Raw genomic sequence first — 25,880 nt, forward strand, 5'->3', positions numbered from 1 at the left:
AGAAAGCACCTCAGTTTGGGTGTGGTGGACAAGGCTGAGGTGTGGGAAGCCCAAAGGCACAGTGTCACTCTCAGCTGCATTTCAGGGACTGAAGGAGCCACTTGGTCATCACTGATGATAGTAACCTTCACCCCCAAATGAGACACATTCCTCAGTTTATCCCTTTGAAGACATTTGTTTTATTTTATACATACAAATATATCTATTGTCGTAATTAAATTGACATGTACAGTGTTGATGTAGTTTCTACACCTCACCACAACTAAAGTGTCTAATACCATCCACCATGTCCTTATGTTACTTATATTATTAACATTAATTCTATTCATTCACCTAACCCACTCCCAAGGAGTACATATTTTCTTGTTCTCTTTCCCATACTATTGTTTTTCTAAAAAACTACACAAAAGTATAACTGAGACACAGCATTTTATAGCTAAGACCTATTTGCCACTTCAAAAAAAATATTGTTTACAAAATCTAAATTAAGGCATAGAAGGCATTGAGAACACATATTTTCACCTACTGATATGCAATTCTATTAAATAAAATCACACATTTTCTAAGTTTTTTTATTCTGCAATATGACACTTATTAAGAAAAATACATATGGTTTAACAAGTGTAAAATATAAAAACCTCCCAGCAAATTGTCAATACTTCAAGTCTCTTTGTGCTCCTCTGCGATTGTACTATTCCTCGTCCTTCAGGGTAATTATTTTGACAGGTAGCATTCATATTATTTCGACTTGTGTAGATGTACATTATTTTAACATTCTATTTTGAAATAACTTTAAGTTTAAAGAAGAGTGTGGAAATAGCAGAGTTCCCATATACCCTTTGCCAAGTTTCTTCTATGTTAATATCTCATAAAATCATGATATATATTTTAAAATAATAAATTGTATCACTGTATCACTGTCCTCCCATTGTTCATCGATTTGCTTAAGCGGGCCCAGTAACGTCTCCATTGGAGACTTTTGTTGTTACTGTGTTTGGCATATCGAATACATCACGGGTAGCTTGCCAGGCTCTGCCGTGCGGGCGAGATACTCTCGGTAGCTTGCCAGGATCTCCGAGAGGGGCGGAGGAATCGAACTCGGGTCGGCCATGTTGGCTGCTTGCAAGGCAAACGCCCTACCGCTGTGCTATCACTCCAGCTTTGTATAAATTATTTTATACAAAGCTGTAAACTACAAGTTTTGTTTGGACGTCACCAATTTTTCCACTAATATTCTACTTCTAAGAATATCATGTTTCACTTAGGATAACAAGACTGTAATACTATCAGAAAATGCTACACTTTGGGAGTTTTCTTTTTTATGTATAAATACTGCTACTTATTCAGTCATTGATTAAGCTGATCGAATTGGTCATGAACTCCACACTCCATATTTAAAAATTTTTTAAATTAGATATACGGGCTGGAGTGATAGCACAGCGGGTAGGGCGTTTGCCTTGCACGTAGCCAACATGGCCAACTGGAGTTCGATTCCTCCGCCCCTCTCGGAGAGCCCGGCAAGCTACCGAGAGTATCTCGCCCGCACGGCAGAGCCTGGCAAGCTCCCCGTGACGTATTCGATATGCCAAACACAGTAACAACAAAGTCTCCAATGGAGACGTTACTGGGCCCGCTCGAGCAAATCGATGATCAACGGGAGGGCCAGGTATACGTGGGATAGACCATTACAAATCTGCTCATAATTGGGTTTCAGTCATACAATGATCCAGTACCCATCCCTCGACCAGCGTACATTTCCCACCACTAATGTCTCCTGTTTCCCTACCACCATCCCCACACTCACCAATTCTTACCCCCAGCCTCTCTCTATGGGAGGCACTTTCCTTCTTGCTCTCTCTCTCTCTATCTCTCTCTCTCTCTCTCTCTCTCTCTCTCTGTCTGTCTCCTTTTCCTTTTGTGCATTATAGTTTACAATATGGGTGCTAAGAGGTCAGGGTGTTTGTTCAGGGCATTCCGTGTTTTTATCGGGACAGTTAGGCTGGAGTAGCTTTGAAATTGGGTGGCCACTTTGGGTTGTGGATGTGACTGCTGAGGCTTCCGAATATACAGGGGAGAGGGAGTAGGTAGCCCATCCCGACTCTAAAAAAAGCCTGGCGATTTCATTCACAAAACCCACACTCCAGGATTTTCAGCAGATTATATCATGGTGAAGTCTGTCCTGAAATGGTGGAGTCGGGCTCTCACATTATTTCTTTAGAATGAATCCCTCTGTAATGCTCACACTAAGAACTGCTCTTCAGGTTGTATGAAAAATTCAATTTTGTTTATTTTTGGTTCTCATCTGGCAGTACTCAGGGGAACTCCTAGGGGGACTCAGGAGACCATATGTGGTGCCGGGGATTGAACCTGAGTCAGCTGCATACAAGGTAAGCACCCTCCCTGTTGTACTCTGGCCTTATCCTTAAGAATATTTTTAATTTTTCAGATGTGAATAGCTTTAAAACATTACTTTAAATACTTTATTTTTTAAAAAATTAAAAAAAATTTTTTTTTGCTTTTTGGGTCACACCTGGCAATGCACAGGGGTTACTCCTGGCTCTGCACTCAGGAGTTACTCCTGGCGGTGCTCAGGGGACCATATGGGATGCTGGGAATCGAACCCGGGTTGGCTGCATGCAAGGCAAACGCCCTACCCGCTGTGCTATCTCTCCAGCCCCACTTTAAATACTTTAAACCTTATGACACTGATAAAATATTTGTCAGATCATGCTCAAAATATAAAATTCCATTCTAGTCTATGACCAATATTTTCTCACTGAACTAAAGTATTACTTGTTTCTGCACAGCCAGTATGGACCCCTGCCTTCCTATGTGGAAGGCCTGTACCCTACCACTAGCCTTATCCCCAACCTCATTGACCTAGCTTAGGTTTCCTGACTAAAAGAGGAGGCTAGATTGAATGCCTGGGAATGTTTTTCAGTGTGGACTATCTGCCCTGAACATATGAGAGCATGAGTTTGACCCCTGGCACCATCCCCCATGCCTCGTGTGATCCTGGTGATGCTGTCTTGTGCGATCCCCAGCCCCACAACAAAAATAGTTCTGTCTTTGACACTAGAACCAAGTGTGCAGGAGCTCCACAACTAAATGATGTTACCGAAATTATATTACAACTGAACATTGTGTGAGCACTGTGAGCAAGTATGTGACCCCCAGCAAGCACCACAACCGAGTGTTTGAGCACTAGTGAAGGCACCAAAAGCAGTGACAACAAAGGGAAGGAAAGGGACCAAAATAAATCAGCAATAAAGATCTTTTAAACCACCTTCTTACAAACATCAGATCTTACAAGATAATGACCCAAACCCAGGAGCCAGTGAGACACCTTAGCTCAAAGGCCTGGGGCCTAGTCTGTGGTGCAGCAAGCCCAGGCTCACCCAGACTGCGAGGTCCCCTGAGCAGCCCTGGGAGCAGCCCCCCAGCACAGACCCTGGAATAATCCTGAGCATAGCAGGGTGTAGTTCCCCACACTGCACCAAATGAGCAGATACCAAGAAAGGGAGAGACCCTGTAGGAGCTCCACAGATAACAGCTCCTGAGACAGGGGGGAAAGGTCTGTGTGTCCTTACTGACAGTAACTGCACCCTAGCACCTCTGCCCACTTTGTTGCACTTTCCACTGGTCTATTACATGTCCTCTCCTGCTGCCCCATGTGAGTCTCTAAGCCCAGCAGAGTCCAGTCCTGCTCTCCCACAGGCCATTTTCCAGTCAGGTCACTCTCTCCCCTCCTCAGGGCTGCCCCACTTCCTCCTCCGTCTGCCAACCAGTCAGTTTCCTCCCCATTGCCATGCTCAGTGATGAGTTTATCTGATATTCTATTCACTGTTTTAGTTTTTTGGTCACACCTGGAGGTACTCAGAGATTACTCCTGGCTCTTCGCTGTAATCAGGGAGCACTCCTGGTGGGGTTCAGGTGACCATGTGGTTCAGGATAGAACCTTGGTCAGTGTTGAACAAGGCAATCACCTGCCGCAGACTGGCTCGGTCGGGAACCACCAGGCTGAGGGACGTGGGAGAAGGTTTACAGGAAAGCAGGAGATTCGGCGATGACAGACAGACACCAACACAAGTGAGGTTGAGTGCTGCTGCGATTTTACTGAGCACAGAGTTCCTTTTTTATACAGTCAAGGCAAAATCATAGAACAAAGGGCCAGAATACAATAGGACATTACATCATATCGTGGTTACTTATTGGTGACATATTCCAAAAAATATCGAGGGACAAAAACACTTTCTTAATACACTTCCTGCTTCAAATTAGGACAAAACATTTACCTATGAATTCTTTACAGTGATTACACAGGATTTAATGTCTAACCATGGTTCCCCTTTCTACAGAGTTCTTTATCATTGTTTTTCTTCAGCAACTTTTGTTTTCATCTGACAGGGTCTTAACCACACATCACAATCCAGGAAGGGTCTCGGACCTTCCCATATATTGGTTTGCAACACTTTGTTTTTCTGTTAATAAACTCCAGGATGTATGTGCTTAGACCAGTTTTTGTATGGGGGGATAGAGGTTTCACAATGTCCCTCATTCTCTCATACGGTAACTTATTGTTTTCTTTTATGTTAGGCACCCTTGCTTGAAATTAAGGGCTGTACTGTATGCTAAGAATCTAATTGTTTTAGCCACAATATTTGGCGGTTTTTCTGGCTCCTGTTATTGTTTGGTTTCACTATGACTCCTGACCTTTGTCGAACCTAACATCTCCTTAGTTTCCTACAGATTTCACAATGATTAAAAGCAAACTATAACTACAAAGCTTCTACCTATTAATTCTAAATACCTAACTTATAAGTAAAATTGGCAGGCAACCATTATAAACTCCATCCGGGATGCAGAAGAGCCACATACCAAAGTGCCACAGAAGCACACAAAGCAGGATAAGAAAAAGGGGGCGCCGGAGGCATAGACCCAAAGGTCGCGAACCTCCCTTTCCCGCGGGACCTGGGCCAGGCCCAGGTCACCTTAGCAGGTTGCTACGCGGGCGACACCGTTGACGGCGTGGCAATCACCTTATTCAGTCTGTCTGGTCCCTATATCACTTTCACCCCGTATAAACAGAGTCTGAGGAGAGAACTGCTCCATCATCTCCCCACTCTCTCATCAGGACCTGGATGCTCTTTTCCCCCAGGAAGAGGCAGGACAGCAATGGTCTTACCCTGTCCAAGGGCCCCCTCAGCTTGGGACAAGATTGGGGCCTGGAAAAGATACTAAATAAAAAAACATTTTTTAAAGCTTCCAAATTACCCCACTGTCAGCCCCATGTCCTCTCCTATCTGCTGTCTCTTGTCTCCCATATGGGTGCCAAGAGGGAGCCCAGGGCTCACCTATGGGAGCCTGGATCCCCGCTGACCACATCCACCTATGATCCTCACTAACACAACCCATTTGAGTTCATATCTTCCTACCAAATTGACATTTTTTATTTTTACAAACGGATATAAAACATGTTTCAGAAGCCTTATACATCTGTTAAGACTGACGTCCCCAATATTCATGTTCCCCATTTCCTGAAGCAATCAGTGCTTTCCCTTTTAGGTGACTCTCATTGTTCTCCAATTGACTGTCCAAATTTACGTGACAGAATTATCAAAAATACTATTCCATATGTGTATAAAGCTTAATTTTTCCATATGCATCATATAAAAACTACAGATTCAAGTCAAAAGAAAATATGAAAATACAGCTAGTTCTGATGAGACAGAGAAAACACTTTGAATACATACAATGTAAAGGATTCACTCTTCCAGAACATCATTAATGTTCTTAATTAGTTTTGTCCTTTTTCCCTCTTATTTTGGGGGGGGGACTCTTGAGCAGTGCTCAGGAGACCTTTGAGCGAGCTCTAGGGTCTCCAGCATAACACTTGTGATTCTCTGAGGCCCATGTGTGCCACACAGAACTCAACTGCATGTGCCTCTTAACTCCTGAAACACCTTTTTTGAGAGAAGAGTTTGTGTAACTAGCATGATTTACAAGTTGTTCATTATATAATTATTTCAGGAAGTCCATGCTCCAACGCCAGTTCCACTATCGGTGTGACTTTCCCTTCACCAAAGTCCTTAGTTTCCCACCCACCCTCTCAGCCTGCCCCCTTAGCAGGTACAAAGAAATTTAGTTCCTATTGCTTGTTGCAACACATGCTAAAAGATAAATTATTCCTGCATTAATTTCCTTTGTAGCGACAGTTTTGGCTGGGATGAACCGGGTGACACATGCGCTCTAATTCTCTGAGATCACACAGGTCGACTGACTCTCTGAGGTTGCACATGTCAGCTGTGGTGTCGACACACTTGGCTGCACTGATCATTACTTTGGTTGCACACACTGGCACTTCCTCCCCACCCATAAGCCTGACCCCCTAGTGGGCACAAAATAATTTACTTTATATTGCTTGTTACAATAGGGAAGTGTTGGGAAATAGAATATCAATATCAATAGAAATCAATCTGTGATCATTGTTCTATCTCACAATGGTGTTACTAAAGCCACTGTCTGATGGTTTACTGGACTGTTCTCTGCTACTGAGCCTTCCGTGCTACTATTTTTGCTCATTGAGATTGTTGGGCTTCCAACATTATAATTTTTTAGTGTTTTTATTGAATCACTGTGTGATAGACAATTACAAAGCTGTTCATGAATGGATTTCAGTTGTACAGTATTTCAATACCCATCCCTTTACCAGTGTACATTTCCCAGCACTAGTGACCCCAGGTTCCCTCCCATCATTCCCTACCCCTCATCCCCTTCCTGCCTCTATAGCAGACACTTTACTTCTCTCTCTCTCTCTCTCTCTCTCTCTCTTTCTCTCTCTCTCGCTCTCTATCTCACTCATGTCTCTCTAGCTCTCTCTCTCTCAGGCATTGTAGTTTGCAATATTCTATACAATTTTTTAAATCAAATCTGCTGTTTTCCTACTGGCTGGGAGCAAGTGGCTCAAAGTATGAAATGTGCTATCTGTCCAGAAGTTGGAACCATTTGGTGGCTTGGCAGCTTGATGAGGTTCAGTTGTGGAGCTGGACCATTTCTATGCCTGCAATTTTGGGTATGGGTGGGAGCTGTTGGCCCCTGGCAGGGGAGGGTGGCTGGGGTGTTTGGGGAAACTGCCCAAGCCCATTCTGAGGAGGGCCCAGAGTACTCAGCTCTGACTGGTCTACATGGAAGATTTAGCAGCTTGGCATCTTTACAAGATTACTCAAAGAGATACCATCTCACACCACAGAGGCTGGCCCACATCCAAAAGAACAAAAGCAACCAATGTTGGCGCAGATGTGGGGAAAAAGGGACTCTTCACTGCTGGTGGGAATGCTGACTGGTTCAGCCGTTTTGGAAAACAGTATAGTTCCTTCTCAAAAAAATTAGAAATTGATCTCCCATTTGACCGAGCAATACCACTTCTGGGAATATACCCGGGAGAGGCAAAAAAGTATAGTAGAAATGACATCTGCTGACTGGTTAAAGAAACTTTGAACATCTACACAATGGAGTACTATGTAGCTATTAGAAAAGATGAAGTCATGAAATTTACATACAAGTGGTACTACATGGAAAGTATGCTAAGCGAAATGAGTCAGAAAGAGAGGGACAGACATAGAAAGATTGCATTCATGTGGGGGATATAAAGTAACAAAATAGGAGATTAATACCCAAGAATAGCTGAAATCAGCACCAGGAGGATTACTCCATAGCTTAGTGGCCAATCGGGCATTCTAGAGGAAAGTGCAGCTCAGATAGAGAAGGGAACACCAAATAAAGGGTGTTTGGAGGATCCTCCCAGGAGGGGAGATGCATGCTGAAAGTAGACTATAGACCAAACATGATTGCCACTCAATTCCTCTTTTGCAAACCACAGTACCAAAAGGAGAGAGAGAACAAAAGGGAATGCCCTGCCACAGAGGCAGAGTGGGATGGGGGGTGGGGGTGGTGGGAGGGATATTGAGATCAGTGGTGGTGGAAAATGGGCACTGGTGGAGAGATGGCACTGGTTGATCATTGTCTAATTAAAACCCAAGCACAAAAATTTGTAAATCTACACTACCTCATGGTCTTTCACTGTAGCACTGTCCTCCTGTTGTTCATCGATTTGTTCGAGCAGGCACCAGTAACGTCTCACAACAAATTGTGAGATTGTTGTTACTGTTTTTGGTATATCGAATATGTCACGGGTAGCTTGCCAGGCTTTCTCGTGTGGCCAAAATGCTCTCAGTAGCTTGCCAGGCTCTCTGAGAGGGGCAGAGGAATCGAACCTGGGTCAGCAGCGTGCAAGGCAAACACCCTACCCGCTGTGCTATTGCTCCAGTTTCACTAATAAAAATAAAAAAAAGAAATGAGATCTGCACTTGTATGTTCATTGCTTCACTGTTTACGATATCCAAAATCTGGGAAAAACCCGCATGTCCAAGATCAGATGACTGGTTGAAGAAACTCTGATACATCTACACAGTGGAATACTATGCAGCTGTTAGAAAAGATGAAGTCATGAAATTTGCATATAAATGGATCAACATGGAAAGTATCATGTTAAGTGAAATGAGTCAGAAAGAGAGGGACAGACATAGAAAGATTGCACTTATCTGTGGAATGTAAAGTAACAGAATAGGAGACTAACACCCAAGAATAGTAGAGATAAAGACCAGGAGGTTTGCCCCACGACCTGATAGCTGGCCTCACATGCTGGAGGAAAAGGCAGCTCAGACAGAGAAGGGAACATCAAGTAAAGGGTGCTGGGAGGACCCATTAGGGTTGGGAGCTGCCAAAAATAAACTATAGACAGAACATGATGGCCACTCAAACCTCTATTGCAAACCATAATACCCAAAAGGAGAGAGAGAACAAAAGGGAATGCCCTGCCACAGAGTTGGAGTTGGGAGGGGGGCGTGAGGGGGTGGGATGGATACTGAGATCATTGGTGGTGGAGAATGGGCACTGGTGGAGGGATTGGTCATTGTATGACTGAAACGCAAACACAAACGTTTGTAAGTATGTAATAGTACCTCACAGTGATTCACTAATAAATAAATAAATAATAAATATTAAAAAAGAAAAAGAAAAAAGATTACTCAAAGAACTGGGCCATTTCTATGCTAAAGATAAAAAACTGTTGGGTATTAGATAAATAAAGGAGATGGACAAGATAGGTCCTTTTTGGGAACTTCCAAGGGGGGGGGTGGGGTTCCTGTATTTGCTCTATCTCTGCTTCCTCTCCTGGAGGAATCTTCCCTTGAGAAATCCCATTACAAAGATATTTTTCCCAAATGAACCAAGTTCCTTGGATGTGTAAAAGTCAATCTTGCATAGATTAAGGTTGTAGGTATTTGCCCTAAAAATGTTGTACTGATGATTTTGAATTCAAAAGGTATTTGCCTGAAAAATGTTCTGATGATTATGGATTCTAAGTAATAAATATGATTCATGGAGAAGAGTCAGGGCTCAGTGCATAGACTGTGAGCCCCTCACTGTATGTTTTTTACGCCTATTTCGGTCTCTTTTTAGTCCTCATGGCGTCCCTGGTTCAGGTCTGATCAGCTGGGGCTGATCCTTGGCAAAAATCTAATTTGGTTTTTCTTCAAAAGACTTTCTAGGGGCCGGTGAGATAGTATAGCAGGTAAGGTACTTGCCTTGCCCCTTGCCAGAAAGGGGTTCTATTGCCTGCATCCCATATGTTCCCCTGAGCACTGCCAGGAGTGATTCCAGAGTACAGAGCCAGTGAGCAACACTGGGTATGACCCCTGACCCCAAAAAGGATTTCCTGTTAGCATTAATTTGTTGTTCATATTATTCCAATTGAAATAATTTTCAGGCTTTAACTCTGTAGGAGAGATTGTACAGAAGGTTAGGCGCTTGCCCTACTTGTGCCAACACAGTTTGATCCCTGGCACCACATAGGGTCCCATGAACCTGCCAGGAGTGATCCCTGAGCACAGAGCCAGAAGTTACTCCTGAGCACTGCCTGGTGTGGCCAAAAGACAAAAACAAAACAAAATCACCACCACTAACAATAATGGGGCTTTAACTGAGATTCTTCATAGGGAAAACAATAATAGGCATAACCTGAATGCACAGAAACATCTCTGGGGTCCTCATGAGCTTGTAAGATTGTAGCAAGAGGGGCTGGAGCGATAGCACAGCGGGTAGGACATTTGCCTTGCACACAGCCAACCTGGGTTCGATTCCCAGCATCCCATATAGTCCCCTGAGCACTGCCAGGAGCAATTCCTGAGTGCAGAGTCAGGAGTAACCCCTGTGCATTGCCAGGTGTGACCCAAAAGCCCAAAAAAAAATTGTAGCAAGATCCTGAAATGAAAACTATGGAAAATCATTGAGTCAGTGTCAGCCCTGGACATGGGGAGACAGTGTGACAAAGATCAGGTGAGGGAGTGTGTGAACACAAAAAGGGGGGCAGTGGCTCTATCTCTCCTGCCGCCCCCATTCGGTTGTCTCGGGCTGCTTCCCCCACCCCAGGGAGGTCGATGGTAATGGGCAGGCGAAGGAGGGAAACGAGGGCCAGGCTGGTTGGTGTCAGTTGCAGTTTATTTCACTTTCTTCTCCATTCTTCTCTGAGTCTCCTCCTGCTTCTTCCTCCCCCATGCTACTTCATTCTCCTCCTCGATCCCCCTTCATTCCCCTTCTGGCTCTGGAATCTGGATCCCCCAGCCCACTCTTACAGTCTAGTTAAATCCCAACACATGAGGGGTTGGGGCTTACACCTAGGTGTGGTCACAATCAATAGGGGTAAAGTTCTTTCCCTCAGGGGGTACTTCTTCTAGGACAGAAGGATGACCCACTCAAGAATGGAATCCCATGGTTGTGTTTCTCCTCTCCTTGTCCAACAAACATATAAGCATTCATAATATTAATCATATTGTATGGACACAGTAAGGGATTCATTAAGCTTATAGAATCGCTCTCCTAGGGCCATCTCGATCTCAGACTATAGTGCTCAGGCCAGATTAGTCTTTCCTACCCCTAGAAGGGTCCTAGTCTCATTGTTACTTTTGGATCATGACAGCATTTGTCCATGATCAAGTTCTTAACTTACATTTAAGAATCATGGCGCTTTGGTTTGGTCCATTTCGATGCGAGGATAGCTCACAGCTTGCCCTGGGTCCATTCAGTCCCTCATCAGGCCCCTGCTTTTGGGGTGCTAGGAACTAAGGGCAACTGAGGCTTAAGTAAAGAAAGCAGATGCCTGGGAGTGAATTATATTCAAAGCTCCTTGGGGTTTAAATTAAACCCCAAGTTACAAAAGTTATATAATATATATATATTTTTGCTTTTTGGGTCACACCCAGCATTGCACAGGGGTTCCTCCTGGCTCTGCACTCAGGAATTACCCCTGGCAGTGCTCAGGGGACCATATGGGATGCTGGGAATCGAACCCGGGTTGGCCGCATGAAAGGCAAACGCCCTACCCGCTGTGCTATTGCTCCAGCCCCCAAAAGCATATTAACTGTCTTCCTGTATCTATACAAAAAGGACATTGCTTTAAAGTAAACTATTCAAAAGACATAAGGAGAAGAGAAAGGCAATATTTCACTCATACATATAAATCATAGATCTCTAAGGAATCTGACCTTACAAGTTAACAGAGTCTGAATAGGGGGAAAAGCTGATTAACTGACTGGGGAAGAGAGCATAGGGAAGAGTTTACAGAAAAACACAATGGAATGGAAGTGCCTCAGGAGCACTGTGATAAACCTGAGTACCTTGTGGCAAGGGAAACAGGACATACCAATATCATCCTAAAATGTTTAGAGTTACATTCCAATAAACACAGAGGAATGGAGGTGCTTCAGGAGCACTGTGATGGGTATCACCCTACAAACCTGAGCTCCCTGTGGCAGAGGAGAATGGGCATACCATTGTTATCCTACAGGGAGCAGGTGAGAGGGCTAAGTCCCAGGTCCCTGTGGCTCCCAGAGTCCCCAGGGTGGTGTTTGGGGCCTGATCAGGCCTATTCTCAGTTTCAACTTTTTCTCAACAACCTGTGCTGGAGCGATAGCACAGCGGGTAGGGCGTTTGCCTTACACGCGGCCGACCCGAGTTCGATTCCTCCGCCCCTCTCGGAGAGCCTGGCAAGCTACTGAGAGTATTCGATATGCCAGACACAGTAACAACAAAGTCTCCAATGGAGATGTTACTGGGCCCGCTCGAGCAAATCGATGATCAACGGGAGGGCCTTTACCTTACCTTACCTTACCTGTATCAGAGCCTTCCGCCCGGATACTCGTGACGTGTCCCCAGTCCTCACTCCCATTGGGTGTCGCAGTCTAGAGCAGCCAATCAGCGAAACTGATGGGGATCTCCACAGACTCTGAACCTCTGACTATGAGGGAGCCGCGACCCTTCTTGCTGCTTCTCTCTGGGGCCCTGACCCTGACCCAGACCTGGGCGGGTGAGTGCGGGGTCGGGAGGGGAGTTCGTTGAGGAGGGGGAAGGGCGGGGACTGCCAAGCATTGATGAGCAGGACTCTTGAGAAGGAGTTTCTCCGTTTTCCTGTCCTGTTTGTCGCGCCCAAATGTTCCTCCTTGTTCCCCAAAACTTCAACTACTCACGCGCCCCTAAGTGTCGCCCTTCTCGGTCCCTCCCGCCTTTCCCGTCTCCCGAGCCCCCTCCCTTTCCCTCACTCTGGACCCGGGGCGCGCGGGGCGGTGGGTCTGGCAGGGTCTCACCGCTTTCTCTCCCCCAGGCCCCCACTCCCTGCGGTATTTCCTCACCGCCGTGTCCCGGCCTGGCGGTGCCGAGCCCCACTTCATCATGGTCGGCTACGTGGACGACACGCAGTTTGTGCGCTACGACAGCGACTCGGCGAGTCCGAGGATCGAGCCGCGGGCGCCGTGGGCGGAGCAGGAGGGACCCGAGTACTGGGAGCGGGAGACGCGGAATGCCAAGGGCTTCTCACAGAATTACCGATTGAGCCTGAGCAACCTGCGCGGCTACTACAACCAGAGCGACGCGGGTGAGCGCGGCCGGGCAGGGACGAGCCAACACAGGGACGGGACGGGTCAGCCTGACGCGGGTCCGAGCGTCCCCGAGGCTGAGGGACCCGCCCCAGACCCTGGACCTGGAGGCGCCCGCGGGGACCGGGCTTAGTTTCGGTTTCGGTTCAGGATTAATCTGTGCGGGACGGGTCAGACTCTCACAGCCTCCAGAGCTTGTACGGCTGCGACGTGGGGTCCGACGGGCGCCTCCTGCGCGGGTTTTACCAATCCGCCTACGACGGCGCCGACTACCTCGCCCTGAACGAGGACCTGCGTTCCTGGACGGCGGCGGCGGGCACGCAGGCTTGGCGAACCCAGCGCAAGTGGGAGCAGGGGGGTGATGCTGATCATTACAGGAACTACCTGGAGAACACCTGCGTGCCTTGGCTCCTCAGATACCTGGAGAACGGGAAGGACACGCTGCCGCGCGCAGGTACCGGGTCCCCAGAGAGTGAGGAATCCTGGCCGCCTGGTGAGGGGCAAGGAGGTCGACTTCCCACAGGGGGTAAGACAGGGTTCATTGTCAGAACCCCCTCCCTTCTTCAGTCAGGAGAGGGATGGACCCGCCTGGTTTCCATGTTCTGTACCATAGAGGCCCACCCTCCCGTCAGGTGCACCCTGTGTGCTCAGAAACAAGAGGGACCCCAGTGTTCCTGTGGGAGGGAAGATCGTCTCTGAAATAACAAATGTGGGTTCCCTGGGACCTGGCAGCCATCTGTGAACTCTCTCAGATCTTAGCTCTGACTCCTGCTTCTCTCAGTCACTCACCCTCCACCCAGAGCAAGACCAGAGTCAGTGTGTCCTGAGAGACCTGAGCTTCCAACCCAAAAACCTGGTCTAGAACTTTCCAAGAATAGAATTTTATCCAGTTTCTCCAGCCAAGTTTGTGTCTGGATTTTTACCTCCTATTCCAAACCAATTATCCTGTACAACCTCATTATGGAAGTGACCCAAACAGTAAATTTTCTCATTTTTTCTCCTCAGAACCCCCCAGGAGACACATAACCCGCCACCCCTTCTCTAACCATGAGGTCGCCCTGAGGTGCTGGGCCCTGGGCTTCTACCCTGCCGAGATCACCCTGACCTGGCAGCGTGATGGGGAGGACCTGATCCAGGACACAGAGCTGGTGGAAACCAGGCCTTCAGGAGATGGAACCTTCCAGAAGTGGGCGGCTGTGGTGGTTCCTTCTGGAGAGGAGCAGAGATACACGTGCCATGTGCAGCACCAAGGCCTGCCAGAGCCTGTCACCCTGAGATGGGGTAAGGAGGGGGACGGGGCACAGAGCCTATTCTCAGGAGAATCAGGGTTGGCCCCTCTGGGGAACTGCTGAGGGTCAGGCTGAGGCTGGGGTTCAGACCCTCTCCTTCCTTCCTTCCCAGCACCCCCTTCTCAGTTCACCATCCTCATTGTGGGCATCATTGTTGGCCTGGCTCTCCTCGGGGTTGTGGTCATTGGAGCTGTGATAGCATTTGTGATCAACAGGAAGAAGCGCTAGGTAAGATGGGGAAAATGGGTGGTGGAAATCTGTTCAAGTCTTGAATCTTGTCCCACTTTGGGGGTCCCCCCGTATTAGTTCTTCTGCCTCATTAGCAAGAGCACCACCCGCCCCTGTGCTGCTGCTCACACTCCCCTGTGTGTGCCGCTCTCAGGTTTGCTCATAAAAGACACTTTCACCTCCATAAACTGGGGATCATCCTGGTTCTCAGGATCCCAGGTCACAGGGACTGTCCCTGCTGAGCACAGACCGCCAGGAGGAGGCTGGTCACTCAGGAGCGTCTCCGTCCTGCATGTTTCCTGGCCCAGCCTTCAGTCTTCAGAGTTCTGATGCTTCCCTGGAGTCCAGGCCTGGAGAACTGCTCTGTGGCCTCAGGACCCAGTGCTCTCCCCGACCTTCCCTAGGATGTTTTCTTCCCGCAGGTGAGAAAGGAGGAAAGTACACTCAGGCTGCAAGTAAGTATGGGCAGTGTTGGGGCCCTGAAATTCTGGGGACAGAGATTGGAGCCCCTGGGGAACACCCACACCCATGGTTCCTCCTCTAGTCCCACCCCTGCGGCCCTGACCCTGTTCTGTTTGTTCTTCCCCAGACAGTGACAGTTCCCAGGGCTCTGATGAGTCTCTCAGGAACCCTAGAGGGGAGACTCTGGAGGCTGGAGTGGGCGGGATTGGGCAGAGGGGACAGGACTGGATTTGGGGGTTCATTGAGAGGGATGCTGGACGCTTGCTCAGGATGTCACCACTTCTCTGAGTCACCTGAGTCTCTTCATTCTTTTCTCTCACAGTGTGAGACAGCTGCCCCTCTGGGTTTCCTCACATCCCAATGTATGACTTAAGAACTGATTCTTGGACTGGAGCAATAGCACAGCGGGTAGGACGTTTGCCTTGCACGCGGCCGACCCGAGTTCGATTCCCAGCATTCCATATGGTCCCCTGAGCACTGCCATGTGTAGTTCCTGAGTGGAGAGCCAGGAGTGACCCCTGTGCATCGCCATGTGTAACCCCCCAAAAAAAGCAAAAAAAAAAAACAAAGAACTGCTGACTATCTTTCTGCCACAGGATCTGAGCCTGTCTGTGTCCTGTCACATACTGTGAGGGAGGCAACTAGCCACCCCTGCCACCAGGCTTTCCCCAAACTGACCTGCGTTTTCTTCTCTGATGCTCTTGGCTGTGTCAGCAGAGAGAGGACTCAGTTGTCTCCATCTGTGTTAGCTTCCTGTTTTCCTGAATAATGTTTCGCCCTTACTCAAATCAGCATCTGATTTGCATTTTTCTAATTCCTGTTTTGTGGGATTGAGGGGTTAATAAAGGAAATCCCTGAAATTTGAGATGGCACAAATGGAAATCCTGAGATCTTCCTTCCATGTGTTTTCTGTTTTGATTTGAATCTGTCCCAGATGTGACAGGAGAGGCTGTGAGGGGATGGAGGTGGAGGGGGGGAGCAGACCTGTGCCCAGTCTGCCTCTGTCTCAGTCATTGTGGGCTTTGATGTGGTCACTGATCGGTCTGGTCATTTCTCCTGCTCATTGTCCTGGTCCCTCAGTAGCACCTCGTCCCACAGGCCCTTGCTCACAGGGACTCAGGTTCACACATGGCCTCATCCTGTCCCAGGACCATGGGCAGCGAGGGCTTCTGTGCTGGTCAGTCTAGGCTCAAGCCTGGGTCTGCTCATCAGCCCCATCTGGGTGTTTCTTTGTTGCTTCTGTGCAAGAGGCTACCTGTTCTCTTGTCCACACATTCATAGCTCATTCTCTCAATGTGTGTCCCCATCTCTGAGCCTCAGGAGGCATTTGCCTTTACTGTCTCCTCAAGGCCCAGCATGACCACTGCACACAGGAGTCTCTGGTATCGAGATATGAGTGTTCATGTGATCATAGAAAATGTGATCCCCATCTCAGGGTGACAAGCTCTGGCAACCCCTGGTGCTGCACACGGCATGTGTATCTCTGCTCCTCTCCAGAAGGTACCACCACAGCCACCCACTTCTGGAAGGTTCCATCCCCTGAAGGCCTGGTCTCCACCAGCTCTATCTATGTCCTGGGTCAGGTCCTCCCTATCACACTGCCAGGTCAGGAAGATCTCGTCAGGGTGGAAGCCCAGGGCCCAGCACCTCAGGGTGACCTCCCGGTCAGAGAATGTGCAGTGGGTTATGTGTCTTCTGGGGGCTTCTGAGGAGGAAAAATGAGAAAATTCACACTTTGGGTCACTTCCACAATGAGGCTGAACAGGATAATTGGTTTGGAATAGGAGGTAAAAATCCAGACACAAACTTGGCTGGAGAAACTGGATAAAATCCTATTCTTGGGAAGTTCTAGACCAGGTTTTTGGGTTGGAAGCTCAGGTCTCTCAGGACACACTGACTCTGGTCTTGCCCTGGGTGGAGGGTGAGTGACTGAGAGAAGCAGGAGTCAGAGCTAAGATCTGAGAGAGTTCACAGATGGCTGCCAGGTCCCAGGGAACCCACATTCGTTATTTCAGAGAAGGTCGTCCCTCCCCACCACCCTCTGCACAGAGTTCCTTCATGGTCCTGTGGACACAGTGTGGGTCTGAGGGGAGGCTGGGTCTCTGTGGTACAGACCATGGAAGCCAGGCATGTCCGTCCTCCCTCTCTTGACAGAAGAAAGGAAGCTGTTTCGACACTGAACCCCATTATATCACCCCCTGTGGGGAGTGGCCCCGCCCGGGGAGGTCAACGGTCCTCACCATTGGGGACCCGGTACCTGCGTGTAGCAGCGTGTCCTTCCTATTTTCCAGGTGTCTGAGGAGCCAAGGCAGGCAGGTGTCCTCCAGGTAGTTCCTGTTGTACTCAGCAGCACCCCCTGCTTCCACTTTTGCTGGGTTCGCCAAGCCTGCGTGCCCGCCGCCGCCGTCCAGGAGCACAGGTCCTAGTTCAGGGTTCAGGGCGATGTAGTTGGCGCCGTCGTAGGCGGATTGATGGTACCTGCGCAGGAGGAGCCCGTCGTACCCCACTTCGCAGCCGGACATCAACTGCAGGGTGTGAGAGTCTGACCCTCACAGAATAACCCCGAACCGAAAAGGAAACCTGGGCCCGGTCCCCGCGGCTCCTCCGGGTCAAGGGTCCGGGTCGGGTCCCTCAGCCTCGGGGACGCTCGGACTCGCCTCGGGGCGACCCGGCCCGTCCCTGTGTTGGCTCGTCCCTGCCCGGCCACGCTCACCCGCTTCGCTCTGGTTGTAGTAGCCGCGCAGGTTGCTCAAGCCCACTCGGTAATTCTTTGCGTTGTTCTTGGCGACCCGCGTCTCCCGCTCCCAGTGCTCGGGTCCCTCCTGCTCCAGCTCCGCCCTCGGACTCACGGAGTCGCTGTCGAAGGGCACGAACTGCGAGTCGTCCACGTAGCCAACGTCGATGAAGCGGGGCTCCCCGCCGCCGGGCCAGACACGGCGGTGTGGAAATACCGCAGGGAGTGGGGGTCTGGGGGAGGGGAAGGGGTGAGACCCTGCCTTCCCCGCCGCCCGGAGCGCCCCGGGTCCAGGGTGAGGAAAAGGGAGGGAGCTCGGGAAACGGGAAAGGCGGGAGGGACCGAGAAGTGCAAGACTTAGGGGCGCGGGAAGAGTTGAAGTTTGGAGGAACAAGGAGGAACAAGGAGGAACTTTGGTGGTGATGGAGCCGGCAGGTAACCGGAGAAACTCCTTCTCAGGGGTCCTGCACATCAATGCCTTGCAGTTCCCACCCTTACCCCGCAACGAACTCCCCTCCCGGCCCCTCACTCACCCGCCCAGGTCTGGGTCAGGGTCAGGGCCCCAGAGAGCAGCAGCAGGACTGGTCGCGGCTCCCACATACTGAAGGAATCAGGGTTCTGAGTTCTCTATAGTCCAATCAGTATATAACCCGGAGCCGAGTGGACGCTAATTGGCTGCTCTGGACAGCTCTGCCCAATGGGAGTGAGGGCTGGCGTCAGGAGTATCCAGGCGGAAGGCGCTGACACAGGTTACAGAAAGAGAAGTGAAACTCTGGGGATGCCAGAATCTCCAGCCTGATCTCCTGCCCTTAGCACCACCCTGGAGACACTGGGAGCCACACCTGGCTTTCCAGTAAAGTCTGAGGCGGCGGTCACCTTGCTGCCGGTGGGGGAGAAAGGTGGAACGGGAGCAACACCCTTTCCCTCCTGGGGAGGCAAGGCGCTGTAGTTTAATGCATGGTCCATTCATTTTTCTGCCTCAAGCTGTTGGCTCTGGATTAAGTCCTTTTGCTTCCGGAGCCATGGCCGGGCCGAAGAGCCGCTTGTGGGGGGCAACTTGTGACCTCGATAGGGCATGAAGGACGAGCCGGTACAGTCCCCTTTCCCATGAGACTGCAGTTGCCCTGTCACCGCTGGCTCATACCTGGCTTATTGGAAAATAAGCTCTGAGGCGGCCACCTTGCGGCTGGTGGGGTGGGGGTGGGGGCGAGACAGAATGGAGTAACACCTTTTCCCTCCTGGGGAAGCAGAATGGAGCAACACCCTTTCCCTCCCAGGGAGGCTTGGTGCCATAGTTTAACACATGGTCCATTCACTTTTCTGCTGCAAGCTGTTGGGCTCTGGATTAAGTCCTTTTGCCTCTGGAGCCATGGCCGTGTATGCTGTCCAGATACATTACTGCCAAAAGTGCTGGGTTTAGAGTTTTGTTTCTGAGTCTCTGGGATCATGGCCATTAAGCAGCTTGATCAGGAGACAGAGAGGCTGTTTGTAGGCAGTGACTCGGGGTCTCGTTGGGATGGGGAGGAAAGGGCCGGTTCCACCCCCATCTGGTGAGGCCCTGCGTGTCTCATCACTGCAGGGCCAAACCTTACTGTCCTGTGGCCTCTGGAGGATGACAGTCACCAGGCTGCCAAGGGGAACAGGCCAAGGCACGAAACCTATTCCCACGTGGAGTGGCTCAGCGCCAGTAACCTACTGCAGGAACAGGACGCATTTCTGCCAAAAACTTTTGGGTTCCAAGATTCGTTTCTGAGCCTCTGGGATCATGGCCGTTAAGCAGCTCGATCAGGAACCAGAGAGGCCATGCCTCCAATTATATAGATGAGCCAGAGGTGGTTTGCGGGTGTGTCTCCCACATACCTAACTTTTGGCTGTTTACTTTCTTTGTAAACTTTGCCCCAAGTTTTTTGGGTCTGGCCAAAGGCACAGCAGCAATTTTGGGGTATCTGTAGGCCTGACGGTACCATCAGGCTGCTGATGCACTCACCTAACAGGTACAGATTGACCTGCTGGCGGCACCATACCCTGGGAGCCACACCTGGGACCTCGGACTTCGCCCTCTCATCTGCTCGCTCCCCGCATCTTTATCACACTGTCTCCCCGTGTCCAGGGGTGAGACTGACTCAGAATTTTCCATGGTTTTCATTTCAGTATCTCACTACAATCTTACAAGTTCGTGAGATGCCCAGAGAGGCTTCTGTGCATTCAGGTTATGCCTATCAGTGTTTGCCGTGTGAGGAATCTGAGTTAAAGCCTTTTATTGTTGGTGGTGACGATTTTTTTTTTTTTTGGCTTTTGGTCATACCAGTCAGTGCTCAGGAAACTTCTGGCTCAGTGCTCAGGGATTACTTCTGGCAGGTTCATGGGACTATATGTGGTGCCCCGGATCAAACCTTTGTTGGCCACATGCAAAGCAAGTGCCTTGCCTTCTGTAATGTCTCTCCTGCAGAGTTAAAGCCTGAAAATGACTTCAACTGGAATAGTATATGCAACAAATTAATGCTAACAGGAAGTCTTTTGGTGGGGAGGCTCACTGGTTCTGTACTCTAGAATTGCTCCTGGCAGTGCTCAAGGGAACATATGGAATGCGGACAATAGAACCTGTTTCTGGCAAGGCAAGCTCCTTACCTATTATTCTATCTCACCAGACCCTAGAAAGTCTTTTGCAGAAAAACCATATTAGATTTTTGCCGTGGATCAGTCCCAGCTGAGCAGGCCTGAACCACAGATGCCATGAGGACTAAGAAAGAGGCAGAAATGGGAGAGAAAAGCATGCGGTGAGGGGCTCACAGCCTGTGGATTGAGCCCTGACTGTTCTCCGTGAATCATATTTATTACTTAGAATCCATAATCATCAGAACAACATTTTTCGGGCAAATACCTAATAACTTTAATCTATCCAAGGTAAATATTTACACATCCAAGGACCTTGGTTCATGGGGTAAAACATCTTTGTAATGGGCTTTCTCAGGGGGGGATTCTTTCAGGAGAGGAAGCAGAGATAGAGAAGATACAGGAAACCCCCCAACACCCCCTCACCCCTGCCTGTGCAATATTCCACCTCTAGCATCAGCATTCCGAGTTGAAAGGTCCCATAAAGGACCTATCTTGTCCATCTCTTTTATTTATTTATCTAGTCACCCACAGTATTTTTTGGCTTGGTTTTTGTTTTTTTAAGTATAGCAATGGCCCAGTTGTTTGAGTAATCTTGAGAAGAACACCAAGCTGCTAAATCTTCCATGTAAACCAGTCAGGGCTGAGCTCTGGGCCCTCCTCAGAATGAGGTTGGTAGATTTCCGGAACACCCCAGGCATCCTCCCCTGTCCAGGGGCCAACAGCTCCCAACTACACCCCAAATTTTCATGCATAGAAATGGCCAACTCCACAACCGAACTGTCAAACCACCAGATAGTTCATGAAGCTGCCAAGCCACCAGATGGTTCCAGTTTCTGGAGCGACACCACATTCCATAGTGGTTTGAGTCACCTGACCCCAGCCCAGTAGGAAAACAGCAGATTTGATAAAATATTCTGTAGAATATTGCAAACAACAATGCCCAAAGGGACAGGGAGAGAGAGCGTGAGTGTGTGTGTGTGTGTGTGTGTGTGTGAGAGAGAGAGAGAGAGAGAGAGAGAGAGAGAGAAGAAAAGCACCTGGCATAGAGGCATGCAGGGGTCTAGGGGGTCGGGGGTGATGGAAGGGAACCTGGGGACTGGTGCTGGAAATGTACACTGGCAGAGAAATGGGTGTTGGAATACTGTACGACTGAAATCCAATTGTTAACAGCTTTGTAATGGTCTATCTCACAGTGATTCAATAAAAAAGTTTTTAAAAAATGTGTAGAAGCCCATCAAGATCAGTGAGCAAAAATAGTAACATAGAAGGCTCAGAGGCACAAAACTGTCCAGCAAACCCTCAGACAGTGGTTTAGTAACATCATTGTGTGAAAGAACAGTGATCACAGGTTGACTTCTATTGGTTTGTGCCCTGATACTTTCTTAGTGTAATAAGCAATATGTAGCACCGTAGCACTGTCCTCCATTGTTCATCGATTTGCTCTAGTGGGCACCAGCAACGTCTCCATCGTGAGACTTGTTGTTTATGGTTTTGGCATATCGAATACTCCACGGGGAGCTTACCAGACTCTGCCGTGCAACGGCAATATCAAGTAAGTTATTTTGTGCCCACTAGGGGGTCAGGCTTCTGAGTCGGGAGGAAATGTCTGTGTGTGCAACTAGAGTAATGAGCAGTGCAATCAAGTGTGCTGACACCACAGCTGACATGTGGAACCTCAGAGCCAGAGAGTATGTGTGACCTCAGAGAGCCAGTCCTACCTGTGTGCAATCTCAGAGATCTAGAGCCACCATGTTAATCCCAGCAAGAACTGCCACTACAAAGGGAATTATTATTTTTTTATATTTTTTTATTTATTGAATCACTGTGGGAAAAGTTACAAAGCTTTCAGGTTCAAGTCTTGGTCATACAATGATCAAACACCTTTCCCTTCACCAATACTCATTTTTCACCACCAAGATCCCCAATATACCCCCCTCCCACCCCTCCCAATGCCTGTGAGGCAGATGATTTCTACTTAACTCTTCTCTACATTGATTACATTCATTATTTCGACAAAAGATGCACCATTATTGTTTAGAATTTCCCCCCCAACAATCAGAATTGCTGAAAAGGCATTGTGAAATACTTTGTTTTCTATAGCTGGTTATGGGAATCATATAATGATTTTGGATTTCTGCAAAGAGCCAGATAATTATGGGATTGGTTTCTGTGTGTCTTGTGTTATGGCTATGCCATAGAGCCACTTGTTGGGGGGCAACTTGTGACCTCGGTAGGGCTTGAAGGACGAGCTGGTACCATCCCCCTTCCCATGAGACTGCAGTTGCCCCATCACCACCAGCTCATACCTGGCTTTCCAATAAGCTCTGAGGTGGTGGCCACCCTGCTGCTGGGGGGGGGGGGGGGGGAAGGCGGAAGGGAGGCATGGCGCCGTAGTTTAACTCATGGTCCATTCACTTTTCTGCTGCAACCTGCAGCATTCTGGATTAAGTCCTTTTGCCTCTGGAGCTATGGCTGTGCTGAAGAGCCACTTGTGGGGGGGCAACTCGTGACCTTGGTAGGGCGTGAAGGACGAACCGGTACTGCCCCCGCTTCCCATGAGACTGCAGTTGCCCTGTCACTGCCGGCTCATACCTGGCTTTCCTATAAAATCTGAGGCAGCGGCCATCTTGTATGCGGTCCAGATGCATTTCTGCCAAAAGCCGCTGGGTTTAGAGATTTGTTTCTCAGTCTCCGCATCATGGCCATTAATCAGCTTGATCAGGAGCCAGAGAGGCCGTTTATAGGCAGTGGCTCGGGGTCTCGTTGGGATGGGGAGGAAAGGGCCAGTTCCACCCCCATCTGGTGAGGCCCTGTGTGTCTCGTCACTGCAGGCCCAAACCTGACTGTCCAGTGGTCTCTGGAGGATGGTGGTCACCAGGCCGCCAGGGAGAATAGGCCAAGGCATGAAACCTCTTCCCACCTGGAGTGGCCCAGTGTCAGTAACCTATTGCAGAAACAGGAAGCATTTCTGCCAAAAGCCTTTGGGTTCCGAGATTCGTTTCTGAGCCTCTGGGATCATGGCCATTAAGCAGTTTTTTTTTTTTTTTTTTTTTTTTTTTTTGCATTTTGGGTCACACCTGGCAATGCTCAGGGGTTACTCCTGGCTCATGCACTCAGGAATTGCTCCTGGCGGTGCTCAGGGGACCATATGGGGTGCTGGGAATCGAACCTGTGTTGGCCATGTTGGCTGCGTGCAAGGCAAACGCCCTACCCGCTATACTATTGCTCCAGCCCCCCATTAAGCAGTTTGATCAGGAATCAGAAAGACCATGCTTCCAATTATATAGCTGAGCCAGAGGCGGTTTGTGGGTGTGTCTCCCACATACCTAACTTTTGGCCACTTACTTTCTTGGTAAACTTTGCCCCAACTTTTTTGGGTCTGGCCAAAGGCACAGCAGCAATTTTGGGGTATCTGAAAGTCTGATGGTGCCATCAGTCTGCTGATGCACTCGCCTCACAGTTACAGATTGACCTGCAGGCGGCACCATACCCCCCATGCTACATTTTCCAACTATCTTCCTTCTCTGTCTCATCAGAAACTAGCAGGATTTTCATACTTTCTTCTGCCTTTAATCTTTTGTTTTGATATATACAGGAAAAATATGTATGAATGGTATTTTTAATAATTGTGTCATATAATTGTAAATAGTCAACTTGGATAACAATGAGAGATCTCATAAAAGGAAAAAACTGGCTGTTTCAAGAAATGAGGAGTGTGTATGAATATTTGGAACCTCAAGCTTTGTGGATGTATTAGGCTTTTAAAAGCATTTTTTACATACTTTGGAAAAAATCAGAAGTCAAGTAAGTGAGAGATGGACTAAAAACTGGCTGTCTCAGGAGAATAGCACGGTGGACAGTAGGATCCTGGCTCTCACAGGTGGGCCCTGGGGTCCATCTGGGCACCAGTATGGGAGACATGAGACAGCAGGTGAAAGAGGACATGGATTGACAGTGGTGTATCTTGGAAGCTTTTGACTTACTTGTCACTGTCACTGTCACTGTCCTCCCGTTGTTTGTCGATTTGCTCGAGTGGGCCCAGTAACATCTCCATTGGAGACTTTGTTGTTACTGTGTTTGGCATATCGAATATGTCATGGGTAGCTTGCCAGGCTCTCTGCGAGATACTCTTGGTAGCTTGTTGGGCTCTCCGAGAGGGGCGGAGGAATCGAACTCGAGTCGGCCATGTTGGCTGCGTGCAAGGCAAACGCCCTACCGCTGTGCTATCACTCCAGCCCTTGACTTACTTAGTTTATTTATTAGGTCCCAGTTCTGTCCCAAGCTGAGATGTGCCGTAGATGGGCAGGACTACAGTCCTACCACATCGTTGGGGAGAAAGAACATCCAGGTCCTGATGTGGAGAGTGGGGAGATGATGAAGCTGTTCTTTCCTGAGAGACAGTTTATTCTTGGTGAAATACAGGGATCAGACAGTTAGGAAAACAGGTAAGGCACTTGCCTTGCACACCACTTACCTATCCCTTCCCTGATACTCCATATAGTCACCTGAGCCTCACCAGGAGTGATCCCTGAGCACAGCCAGGTGTGGCCAAAAAACCAAGAAAGTAAATAAAAAATGAAATAAACTCATCTCATGAATGTGGGGAATGGGGAGGTACCTTACTGGTTGGCACAGAGAAGAGGGAGTGAGACAGCCCCTACAGGTGAGAGAGTGACCTGACTGGGAAATGGCATGTGGGGAGCAGGTAGATAACACAGGAGTTAGAGGGAGCTTGAGGGACAGGACAAGGGGAGACGCTTACCTTGCATGTGGTCAACCTGGATTTGATCCCCATATGGTTTCCTGAGGATGCCAGGAGTGATCTGTGATTGTAGAGTCATACGCCCCCCTCCCTCCAAAGCAACAAAGGAGTTAGAGGTCCATGCTTTGCACTTGGGACCAGGTTAAATCCCAGCAGCTCTTGGTTCCCTGAGCCCAGGATGTAGCCTTGGTAGTACCCAAGGTGATCCCAGTGGTCTGAGGTACCTAAGGGCCCCAGAAACACTGAGTTTAAGCATCACTGACCCACACTGCTCTTTAGTGAATGATTCAGGGGTTCCCCAAATACCTGAACCTCAGGACTGCTTTGGGCTTGTTGAATACTCAGGCCTCTCCAAAGTCTCTTCATGGAACTACTTGGTTCTGAGATTCATTTGAGTCTCCAAACATATTAAAACACAGAATTTCCTCCATGTCAGAGTATCTGAGATTTAAGAAACCAATCAGCTCACTGGCATTTGTGGCTCCGTATCTCTGTACCTTCCACACGGTGTCACATCTGTGAGGTCTGGTCAGATCGCCTAGCTCTGGGGGTTCAGGATTTGATCTTTGTTGTTGTTTTTTAGTCATCATTCTTGCGGTGTCCTCATACATTCTCCAAGTTTTTTTTTTTTTTTTTTTTTTTTGCTTTTTGGGTCACACCCGGCGATGCACAGGGGTTTCTCCTGGTTCTGCACTCAGGAATTACTCCTGGTGGTGCTCAGGGGACCATATGGGATGCTGGGAATAGAACCCCGGTCGGCCGTGTGCAAGGCAAACGCCCTACCCGCTATGCTATCTCTCCAG

General features: G+C 48.8%; 1 protein-coding gene and 1 pseudogene across 2 annotated transcripts in view; one reads left to right on the top strand and one right to left on the bottom strand.

Annotated features, from left to right (window-relative positions):
* Positions 1–14,520, top strand: part of LOC130035468 (patr class I histocompatibility antigen, A-2 alpha chain-like) — a 44,617-nt gene extending 30,097 nt beyond the window's left edge. Inside the window, exons 1-5 of one of the 2 annotated variants that reach the window (XM_056127191.1) lie at positions 12,339–12,421; positions 12,716–12,985; positions 13,162–13,440; positions 13,992–14,267; positions 14,388–14,520. In XM_056127191.1, the coding sequence (XP_055983166.1) occupies positions 12,355–12,421; positions 12,716–12,985; positions 13,162–13,440; positions 13,992–14,267; positions 14,388–14,503 (1,008 nt within the window). In that variant the 5' untranslated portion in view covers positions 12,339–12,354 and the 3' untranslated portion in view covers positions 14,504–14,520. Of the gene's footprint in view, positions 1–12,338; positions 12,422–12,715; positions 12,986–13,161; positions 13,441–13,991; positions 14,268–14,387 lie in introns of those variants that run through there. The other variant, XM_056127192.1, reaches the window with a different exon arrangement.
* A 1,853-nt stretch (positions 14,521–16,373) lies between these two features.
* On the bottom strand, positions 16,374–21,783 carry LOC130036041 (class I histocompatibility antigen, Gogo-B*0201 alpha chain-like; annotated as a pseudogene).
* Between the last annotated feature and the right edge of the window lie 4,097 nt (positions 21,784–25,880).

The sequence above is a fragment of the Sorex fumeus genome, unplaced genomic scaffold, assembly GCF_029834395.1.
Source record: "Sorex fumeus unplaced genomic scaffold, SorFum_2.1 ptg000063l, whole genome shotgun sequence".
Lineage (NCBI taxonomy): Eukaryota > Metazoa > Chordata > Mammalia > Eulipotyphla > Soricidae > Sorex > Sorex fumeus.